General features: G+C 36.3%; 1 protein-coding gene across 1 annotated transcript in view; it reads right to left on the bottom strand.

Annotated features, from left to right (window-relative positions):
* Nucleotides 1-12098, bottom strand: part of ARHGAP15 (Rho GTPase activating protein 15) — a 620551-nt gene that overhangs the window by 587800 nt on the left and 20653 nt on the right. The window contains exon 2 of the mRNA XM_019735910.2: nt 2433-2611. Coding sequence (XP_019591469.1) covers nt 2433-2597 — 165 coding nt within the window. The 5' untranslated portion in view covers nt 2598-2611. The remainder of the gene's footprint in view (nt 1-2432; nt 2612-12098) is intronic.

Here is a 12098-nt window from a genome sequence, read left to right as displayed (position 1 = left end):
TGTATATATATATATATATATATATATATATATGCATATATATCATGCATATTAAATAGGATGCATAACATATATATATAGTCCTTAAGTACTCTTAATTTTTTTCTGTGCAGATTAAATATATGTGTCTCTGTTACAACAAACCATACATGTGAGCCTGTACACTCATTTTTAGAACACATCTCTGGCTTCTCTTAAGTTCAAAATGTCCCCCTTGACCTCACCCCACCTCCAACTTCTGAAAAATCAAGTCCTTAGTTTAGTTTGAGCAGATATCTTTAACAGGCTTGTTTGAATAAATATGCCAAAATACTTTACATTCTGTCAGTATCTAGTCAGAAAATTGTGCATGGAAAAAAGAGATGAAAAGAACTGAGACAGAAAGAAAATTAGTGCCATGGCAAGCTTTCAATACAGTATCTCTGAGCCAAGTTTTCTCAGTGAAATGACATATCCTCACTGAAATACCCTTTTTATATAATTATGCACTGAGCACACATAACCAAAAGTAACTTTTATTTTTGTTCCTTGTCGAGGAACACATATTGCCCAGGCTAAGAATGGGGAAACAAAAGCTGGGGTGATTATAGCTAATTTAACTTTGGAAAACTCTTATTCTCTAGCAGGCCAGAATATAACCCCCCAAACTAAAGTTATGTAACAAGGTAATATCAACAATGAGAAACTGCATGATAAAATCCTGCCCAAAAGTGAAAAATGCTAATTTTGTCTCATTTAGCAGCTGGATACAGAAATGCTCATTAGTTTTAAGAGGGTTAATCCTTTTAACTTTTGCATATTGATATGCCAATTATGCCTAATTGTACAAGAGGCATCAGTCAAGGTAATAGTGCATAAACACATGAAAGTTATTAAGTACATCCCAACATGTAATAAAGTAGGTGTTAATTGGTAGCTGAGTTCTGCGGGCTATTGAGGTGGATAATTCATTGAGAGATGGATCACTTGTAATTTCTCTCCATAATTCCTTTTGCAGTCTCATGCTGTGATGTTTTCATGCTTGTCAAAAACAACTGCGGCATAGTGCCTTTTGTTAAACACAGCCAATAAAATATGTTAGGCATCATTAAATATACTTAACTTCTAAACTTTTTCAAAGGTACAGTTCTTACTGATAATACATTATAGAGATTCCAATAATTTACTCTAACCACTATCTCAAGTTCATAGTTGAGGAACATTTTAGCTAGTTTAAAAGCAGAGTCAGGCTGGCAGTGTTGTGCCTCCCAGTAGACAATCCTTTTAAATGAGAAAGTAAATAAAGAAAAATGCATCTCTGGACACCTTATCTTAGGATATATTTTTCACTCCCAAAATATAATCACTGGCTTCCTCATGCTAAATTTGCCTATAATACCTGAAAAAAGAATGATTAAAATCATATATTTCTCAGGCTCCTGAGATTGTTGTGTGTTAATTTTGCACTTGAAATTCGAGTGAAGAAAAAAAAAATGGAATAAATATAATCAGTAACATGCTACTCAGCAAGTTTATCTCATTTAATAACTCAGTTAGGGAGCTGAATATTTCATAGGCCTCTACAATATTAACAGAACACACAATTAATAGCTCACATGTTTCTGCAGGGTGACTGGGACTTGCAGCCTGTCCCCAGCTAACCTATTTCTCGCTCTTGCTCACACTGTGAGAAACAAAATAGATCTAGGGTCCAAAAGAGTGGCTAACATTGCATAAATAATTTTGTAACATCCTATGGCCTCAGCTGCAAGTTACCACCATTATGGAAGAAAATTAACCAAAAGAGACTCATCACAATCAGTGTGTTTAGTGGCTCAGGATGCGTGCAGGGGCAGGGACACAATTGGCAGTAGAGTTCATCCCTAACTATTTTATTTCAAATCTTCCTAATGACACATTATCGAGACAAAATGGCTTCCTCTCCAAACCTTAAATCGCCACACCATTTCAATCGTTTATGTTCATTCCAAATGAAATCCTAATTTCTAATATCATACATTGCCAGGAGATTTTAAGAAAGAGATTTTCACATTTCTTTTTTAAAGACTTTTTTTTTTTTTTTTAATCTCAGTTCATTCTTAGCTAAATTTAGCCTCTGGCTTTTCAAAGTGATGTACTGTATTTGGAAGTACAAACACCACATGCTAGCATAACCTCATTATTTTTATGACACTGAAGCATGATAGTGGAGGCCCTTAAAATGAGTCAAAGGTGCTCTTCGGTCTAGCTCCAAATTCACTTTATCACTCTGGATTTAGTCCATCTCTTCTCTCAGAACTGGAGATATTATTATGACTATAAGTAAGCAAGATAAAATACACTACAAAAACAGTTTTCTAATGCACGTTAGGAAAACAAAACAAGGCTATTTTTTTTTTTTTTACAAAATTCTGTATAGGCGAACTTGGTGTATGTAGAAGTATTTGACTTACAGGTTCAGTGACCTTCCCAACATCAGTAAGGATCATGGATTTACTTTGGCTCAGCCTGTCATGGTGGCTGTTGGCATTTTTGATTCTCATCTGCACAGCTCCGGTACCTTGGCGGGTAGAACTCAGTGTTTCCACAGAGGTATCTGAATTCGTAGATTTCTGCATATTACAGTGATATCCTGGTAAAATATGAAAGCATTATATTATTCTAAATATGTACTTTTTCATGAAAACCTTTTGGTGCAGTACACATCCCTATAAATCAGTATATTACAAAAATGAAGTAAATAGTCTCCACCTCTTTGAGAAGAAAACGCCATGCAGTTGTAGTTGTTTTAATCAATTAAATTATGTGGATCTCTTTATGCAGACAGAACTATACATGCCAGAGGACCTCAAAGTTCATAGGCAGCATACTCATACTCTGTGTAGTTCCTAATTCCATTAGGGAACTAATGACTATAATACAACCTTCCTTGTACAGAAATGATGTTGCCACATAACCACCTCTAGAGTTTATGATCTTTTCATTCACAATGTCACTGATCTACTACCCACCCCATCCCACCCCACCTCCACACATGACCACTTTTTTTTGGTGAACAAAAACCCACGTCAATAAAGTCAAATTTAAGTGAGTAGAATTGGCATAAGAGCAAACCAACCCAGTCCCACTGACTATCAAATATATTGGCTTGGCCTTATTAGCGTGGTGCCTAGCCCCAGCCCCCACCCCCCACTCCTAATATCCAAGGAAGGGATTAAACTTCTTTTGTTCATCACCATCTGCCAACTGAACTAATTTAATAGCTTAGTGGACATACTGTTTATGAAGAAAGAGAAAATCAACATGGTTTGTTTGTTTATATTTTAATGGAAGAAGTCTGATTTAGACAGGAAAAATTCAGTATGGGCACATTTCAAAGGAGAGAGTGAAGAAACAATAATTCAGGAAAAGAAAATGAAGAGAATTAAACTGGCAGTATCAATGGGTAGACTGGGGGGAGGGGCTTAATTGCTTCCCCAAATCCATAATCCTTTTCAACTGTTCCTCCCCACAAACCCCATAGATGAACATGTCATCTCATTTAAAATAGAACATTTGCAATGCAAACACGGCTTCTAAGCTTCTAGAAACAGATCCCCATTTGGACTGATTGTTGTCTCCATGTTTCACCTATATAGACATTTCATAACTAGCCTGGGCATGTATGTAAACACTAGAAAAAATTGTCACCAGTTAGTTATAGAAGCCATTATAGAATCCTAAAGAAGGATTACATTTTAAGGAGCCAACTGCATTGGAAACCCTATGTTTGTCAGACAATGGGGCTAGAATAATGGTAATATTCAAGTTAAGTGGACACAAAAATGATTAGGAAAGAATGAAAGCATTTAATAGCAGGAAAAGTGTTACCTCATATCTGATGCCAGTACAATAGTTGAGCGATAACTTAGAACAAAAGTTAATATTTACTAAATATTTATTATGTGTCAGGCAATGCGTTCGGTAGTTTAATCCTTGCAAAACTCCTGTGAGATAGATGTTAAACTCTTATGTTTATAGAGGAGAAAAATGAGGATCAGAGAAATTATATTAATTTTCATAAGGACACTGGCCAGAAATAAATAAATCAGTATGTATTTTATTCTGAAAAATAAAATAAGACTCAGATGGCCATCAGGTCAATAGATGGACAAATTCTATTTTATCTACAGTATGAAATATTGCTCAATAAAAAGGAATGGACTATTGATGCATACAACCTCATGGATAAACTCATTGTGCCAAGTGAAAGAAGCCAGACTAAGAAAAGAAAAAGAAAAAAGTACTTATTGGGTACTTATCATTTCACTTGTATAATATTCTAGAAAATGCAAAGTAACATATAGTGCCAGAAAGCCGATCAGCGGTTGCTAGGGACAGGGTGGACAGAGAAATGGATTACATTAGATACAAGAAAATTTTGGAGGGTGAGAGATATGTTTGTTATATTGATTGCGATGATGGTTTAACTGTAGTGGTATATATATATTTAAAATAATCAAATTATAGACTAAATATTTGTACTTTACTGTACTTCAGTTATACCTCATGAAGCTGTTTACAGGAAAGTTGTTTTAAGAATTCCTTAACAGACTTATTTTGCTCATATTTTCATTTTTATGTTTCTACATGTGTATTATAAAAATTTATCTGAGAATAAGAGCTCTTTCAATAAGACTTAAAATAATAATTTAAATAAAAGAAGATCTTACCTCAATAGTCCATAGAAATATGACAGCCACTTTTATAAGAATAGTTTTAAAATGTATAAAATCTGGCCCATAATGTAGGCATAAGGGATCTTACCTCTATATCTAACTAGCATAAGATAATAGAGTAATATATATATTACTCTATTATCATATATATGTATATATGTATATATATATATGTATATATATGTATATATATATATATATATATATATATATATATATATATATATATACATATATATATGCTTTTGTAAAAGTAAATGCAATTACATGCAGATGATATAGTTATTTCTGCATATATTCCAGTACATGATAATAAGTTTTTGGTTTTATTCTGTGTATAATCTATTTTTGAGGCCATTAATTTGTCTTAGCCAAATAAAAAACATTTCCAAATAACAAAACAAATTGATGAATCTTTGACTTTTCTGAAAATGCTACTACTAAAAGCATGAGTTTTTTCAGGGTATATTTTGGTGAATTGAAATAAGAATGAATGAAGGAATGAACAATCTAGGGATTGCCATTGTAATGCAGGCCTTGGATTCATGGTAATTAGACTGCCTGCATAAAAAGAGCCCATCTTGACTTCTAGTGGCAGCACTGTCTTGAATGATCACCTTTGTGATCGTCTACAAATCAATGGTCTTCTGTTTCATCATTGGAAAAAAGTGATAGTGAGGGGACAGGGGAAGCCAAGAGGATTGCTATGATCTGTAGGGCCCTTTCCACTTCTGATTCTGATGTGCTTGAAGTCTGGGAGCTCAAGAAGTATTACTACAGATTTAGAGCTCAGTAGTTTTAGGGAGATAAGCAACAATGTAAGTGCTTTGGCATGAATTGATGCCCAAGGGATTTGGTGGGAGGTGGGGTTAATCTATGATTTAAGCATATACATTTTTTCTAGAAAACTCCAGGTTCTCCTCTGAGTGCATTCAAGGCTTGATCTTCCCAATTACTCATGCTGTATTTGCAAAGGATGCTGTATTTGTAATATTGGTGAGGGAAATCACTCAGGCTAAAGCCACGATCTTCTGACCAAGAGCATGAAGCCACTGTATTTACATAGCCCTGCCATGTGCCATTTATAGGACATGTTGCTTCCTCAGAGTCAGCACAAATTTCATTGTCAAATCAACATTTGCATTCTTGTGTTGATTTCACAATCAACTCATAATTTGCCTCATGATGTGTTGCTGTCAAAAGGCTGGATTACTTAAAAAACCTCTTATCTGGCTCCCCCACCTGTTTTCTTGGGGACAGGCTGCAGAAAGCATTTTCAAAATCTTCATTGTTTAGATCTTTCTGTTAGGCTGATCTACCACAGTGGTAAGGCTATTTTTCTTTCCTCACTCTTTCTCTCCTCTAGCCATCCTATCCTTTCCCATCAGATTCCTTCCTCACAGTTTGTTGATTCCCCAATGCACTCTTTTTTTCTCTTTATTCTGCTTCCCTTCTCTCTTGTTCTATAATGGCATTTGCTTGATACTATCTTATAGTTATGCTCCTATTTGCCAAGATTTGGTGGTTTCTAATTATGCAGAGCACTACATTGCTCTCAGAAGAATACAGAAAACGACGCAAAACTTCTTCTTAAAGATTCCTACCAGCAGAATATAAATTATCCATTCAATATTTGTTGAAATTGTCTTAAGCTGCAGGCACTATATTACAGGCTGGATATACTCATTTTTGTTTGTTTGTTTGTTTTGTAACCAAGTGTCTTACAGTTTGTGAGGTTGATAAACAAACAATTCATAATGAAATGAGAATAGAGTTGTGCTCATATGGAGAAAGAAGCAATGGCATCAAGCTCAGGGAGATGGAGAAAATCCGTCAAAGAGATCAGCCCATGCTGGACCTAAGTCAGAGCAGATGGGGCACTTCAGGCAATGCAAAGGTATGACACTAACTGTGAGATTATAACGTAGATGTGGAAATGGGTTATGAAGTAAAAATGTAGTACCAAGGAAGTCCAAAGGAAAGAGAAATGATAGGTTTCATAAAGAAAATGGCATTTAACATTAGTGTGGGTGATTCTGTTCATCTTGCTAGTCTCTCCTTGGGCCGAAGCACTTCCAACGAGACATTCTGAGGGACAGAATGTGGGCAGAGGACTTTCCTTGGTATAATATCCAAATGTCTTGTATGTATGAATTGAGTGCAAGACAGAGAGAAGCAGGAGCCCCCTGCAGGACGAAGGGAGCGCAGGAAGAAAGAGGAGGATTGAGGAGGAAGGAAACTTGACAGACTGAAATGACAGCTGTGCTAGTAGTGGCTGTGGAACTTGTTACTACTGTCCTTGTGGCTTCAGAGATGATTTATTCTCTTCCGTTCCATTAGGAACTTCTCATATCATGTTTCCCTGAAAATAAGACCTAACCGGAAAATAAGCAGTAGCATGATTTTTCAGGATGCTCGTAATATAAAATAAGCCCTAATGTGTCTTTTGGAACAAAAGATAATGTAAGACCTGCTCTTACTTTTAGGGAAATATGGTAGGGCTTATTTTATATTATGAGCATCCTGAAAAATCATGCTAAGGCTTATTTTCTGGTTAGGTCTTATTTTGGGGGAAACATGGTAGCAAGTGGATGAGTCTGTTTCTAGGCCAAATTTTGCAATCTGTATTTGGATCCCACTTGCAGCCCTTTGTCCTCACCATCTTTCAATTTCCCATTTCCCTTCACCTACAGCCTAACACTGTTTTTCTTCTACCAGGCACCTCTGATTCTTTTTATATTTTGGATGAGTAAGTGCCTACTGCAGCACTTACTCAGGCCTCATCTCATCCACAGAATCAATGCTTCTGAAATTCCATCATTCATTCTTCCTTACCTACATCCCTACCCATTCTCTCTGTGAATCACTTAGTTCTATATGGGAGGGGAATTATTAAACTAATTGACAAAATGTCACAAATGATTAGTCTGACTTCCCTTTAACTTCTCAGGGAAGTTTTTACCTGATCTCAAACTGGAATCTTGTCTGGCCACGTGGGAGAATTATCTTGCAGTAGAAGAGCTTTGATCAGTCTACTCCATGTATGACCTTAAGTAAATTTAGGGGAAAAGTAGCATGTGTGGCTAGGAGCAGGATATTAATTAGCACTGCATTCTAGTAAATGATGCCTATTGGAGTTGTGCAATATGATGGCCTCACCATGCTGGTCTAATTTTTGAATATTTATGAAAGAAGTTTCTAGAGGAACAAACTCCATTATAAAGCCTGCCTAACCTTGAGTAAAAAAAAAAAAAAAAACCCTCACACCACAGGATCCACCATGACTAGGCTGCCAGTATCAGGGAGTGGATGTTCTTCCAGGCACCTATGTATCAATTGCAGGATGTGTGCAGAAAGGCAATGAAGAACCCCGATTTGTGAGTTTTTCTGTATTATCCTTCCAGGAATATTCACAGGGGTTTGGAATCTTATTCTGTTATTCCACCCATGTTTTCATTTCTCATTGACCTTCAACTTTCTAGATTTGGTGGAATAGATTGCAAAATCAATAGTCATCGATGTGTATTTCTATGCAACTTAGTAACATCAAGCATTTTGTTAACTCTAAGTCATATCAACTTTAAGTTTCATGTGATCTACATGCCCATGTATCATTTTCCCTTCTTCTTTCTAAACATATCATCTGGTCATGATCTTCATCATCACCATTATTAATTTTATTAGAGAAAACATTGATGCCTTATGCATTTATGTTCTTACAAGAGGCACACAGAGCTTTGGTGAATGACTAATGAAATATTGAAGAATTAGTTAATTTTGCATGGGTCTAAAATATCCATTGATTTTACAAAACTCTCCCAGTAAATACCCTTGAGTTAGAAATCAAAATGTAAATCACTTAAGACTAGCTTCACAATTTCTTTAGACTTCCTGATTTTATGTGTACCAAGAGAAGATCAAGAATAGCTTCTGATATTGCACTAGTTCCACTTTCAATCGTGTTTTAAAAACAGGAAACAGTGATGACAATGCACATCATAAGAGTCACACAAACTTTGGCTCGGCTCAGTAGGCCAGTTTTGTTGGGCCTGATTCTCCCACTCTCCACTCTCACTGCAAATACCCAAATAGGAGTGACTGTGATATTTTGTCTAATCATAAATTTCATAGCTGTTCTGTCAATTATTTGTTGCACTCTGGTAATTACATTAAATCTCAGCAGATTGCCCTTTTGAGTTAGAAAGCGTATTTGTGAAACACACCAGCATTAAGAGTATATCACAAATTTTCTGAGCTAGGATAAACTGAATAGGCACTATGATATATCTCCATGCTGCAGAAGAGAGAAAAAAATTGAAGCTCAGAGATATTGAGAAACTTCGCCAAGTCACCACAGCCTGTTCCAAGCAATCCAGGACAGAGCCCGTGGCCTACATCCCGAAACATCCTTGCTGAAGTCATAGCCTCCTCTCCTCTAGCCAATTGGAAACTGTAGGGAGAAATAAGGTAACAAGAATTCTGAAGGAAATTTGACAGGGAGAGAAAATGATCATAGAGCAGCCATGCTAGATACATATTGTGTAAGTCTTTCTATTTAATAATTTATAAATACTCCTATGCTTCCTGAAAAAAAAAAAAAAGAGAGACTTGGTAAATGTTTGTTCAACATATAAATAGAAAAAAATATGGAAAAAATTTAATGCCAGTGAACATAGCCTAACAAAGCATTACCAGTAGGAAAATGTCTTTGAATAAGCTTATTCCTTATTTTAAAAACTAGGTATAACTCACCCTGACTAGTCTTTCAAATAAACTATGGAGATTTCAAGATCAGTTAGAAGCAGAAGAAAAGCAGCGCATTTCATACTTTCTGAGGCTAACATTAAAATATACTTGGAGATTCATATGAATTTTCAAAACTATAAAGAATACATATTTCCATTTCAGAATAACCCTTTTGTTTTTTCTCACTAAAACAAACAAACAAAACAACAACAAAACACTTATCATCATATTAGAATTTAGCAGAACTACTTGTTCTCACAATAAAGAATGTCTCCCTGGAGTTTCAAATTCTTTAGGTGCTTTATATTATTTCTCTAAAAGACGGTCTCTCTTGCCTGACATGGATTACCACTGAGGATTTTTAAGGAAAACCATCTCAGAGGCAAGCATTGAGTGTACCCCAGAAAATCCTATTCAATGTCTGTTAGTCTGGGTTTTCACTGTGTGACAAGTGAGCTGTCTGGTCACCCCAACCCCCAAGAGCTATGGTCCCATCTGTCTAAACACACAGGAACCCTCTGTGGCGATATGACCCCCTTCCTTTCCTGGAATACGTGGGAAGAACTCTTTCTCCAAGTCTGCTAAGAGCTCATGGCAACCCCACAGACAAATATTACTTCTCTGAGAAATTCATTTCTATCCCCTGGAAAGATCTTATGTTGATCTGTGGTAGAGCATAGTCAGTTTGTTCCCCTGTGGAAATGACTTGTGGCCCTGGTAGCTCCAGTAATGTGTGGCACAACCTTCATGCTACACTTTACTGACAGGTCAGTAATTAACTTGCATTGCAATTGTTTGTCGTCTCCACCACAGCAGCCATTTACCAAAATAACATTTTAATTTCAGTTTCCTTCCAGTTCACTTTCCTTTTCTTTTTTCCCTGTGGCTTCAACGTCTCTATTAAGTCTAATTTCCCCAGACCACATCCATAAGCAGAGAGAGTGCAATAAACTCAGTTTCAAAAATGTCAAATATAATGAGAAAGGAAGATCACAGTAAACGAATTTGACCATAGACACCCCATTGGGTAACATTGTCTTTGACTGGGCAGGTGTTATATATGGGAAATGCGATAATAAGGTTTTGCATTTATTTAACTTACATCAGGGAATCTGGACAATATGCTGCAGTTACTGACAAAGTCTGGCAAGTCAGCTTCATGGATAAATTGAAATATAGTTATTGTCATTGCATGTGGGCATCCTAAATGGTGAAAATGACAAGTAAAATATATTTTGAGTAGAATAAGTCCTGGACAAAATTGTCTGGTAAGCAACCTTGACCTTTTCTTAGATCTTGGTATCCTGTTGCCATTTCTCATCCCCTGGACACCTTAGCCTTTTAGTCTCCAACCTATTTGGAGCAAAGCAACTGATTTTATATTTCAAATTTATATTAAGCTTCCACTCTGATCAATAGACTTGCTAGGTTCCACTATGTCTGCAAAAATTTATTAAGAACCTGGGGTTGAGTTAGACACGAGCATGCTTGTCTACCTTGGAGTTTGACAAGAGTGAAATGGAGGATGGGACTGAGGACAATTTCAAGGTAAAGGTGACATCTGACTGTGATGGTGTATGATAAATAGGACTCCAAAGGCAGAGAAGGGATATTAAGAGTAGTGCAGCTGAGATCAAAAGATTTAAGTAAAAGAGGAGTGAGCGTCCACAACAACTGTTAGAGTATGAGCGGTTAGGTGGGAAAGCCAGGCAGAGATAGATGGGACTAGATTAGGAGTACCACACAGTTCCTATTGAAGAATTGGGTTCTGTCTTATAAATCCTGGGAAATTTTGATGGCTTTGTTTAAGGCATAATCCCCTCCCAAAAGACTTGGTGAAAAGAGACCCAAAACAATGGATCCCCAGCCACAGAAACTACACAGTGAACAATATAGCATTCTCGTGGTGTGCTTCTTAATTAACTTTAAATCAGAATAAATATCCCAGCATCTATTCATAAACACCAATCTAATGTTAAAGACACCTAGTGATCAGGGAAAAAAATTATCTAGAATGTTAGAAACCTCACTTTGAACTCCAGGTGTATGTTTAATGTTTCTGGTTACCAATGAAATTAAGAGAAAAGGTAGGTAAAGACTTCACAGGAATGACAAATGAAGCACTTAAGGAAGAGAGGTCCAAGGGTGCAATTACATTTTATTAAGGGCATAGAAGAAAAAAATAAGATTAGTGGAACTGCTTCTGAATTTCCCTCTGGTGGTCAGGTAAGAAGTAAAAAATTAAAAAGCAAATAGGAACAAAATGCCTGCGCCATTGTAATTATGTTTAAGCAGCCTAAGAAATTTTATGAAATGGCAATCTCCTTAGATACATAGGAGAACCAGAAGGGACATAAATAATGCAATCTTCTGTTTCCTCTGTCAGTTTTGACTCAATCTAGCAAGAAATGCTGAGCCATTTTCTGCCTCTTGCATACAAGCATCAATTAAGGGAAAACAGGGTGACTATCTTAGGGCATTGGATGATGAAATGTCACTTAAGGAGAAAACATCAGTGACAGAAAATGTTTCTCAGCAGCTACAGTATTAGAAAACACTTGCAAAAACAAGCAGAACCTCAGACCCTCCCTGGGACAGGACTGATTCACTGATCTTTGTTGGAAGAGTATCAAGTGCAAAGAATACACTTCAACC

This window comes from Rhinolophus sinicus, linkage group LG01, assembly GCF_036562045.2.
Source record: "Rhinolophus sinicus isolate RSC01 linkage group LG01, ASM3656204v1, whole genome shotgun sequence".
Classification (NCBI taxonomy): Eukaryota; Metazoa; Chordata; class Mammalia; order Chiroptera; family Rhinolophidae; genus Rhinolophus; species Rhinolophus sinicus.
Note: the sequence above shows the minus strand (reverse complement) of the source record. Positions and strands in the feature narration are given on the sequence as shown.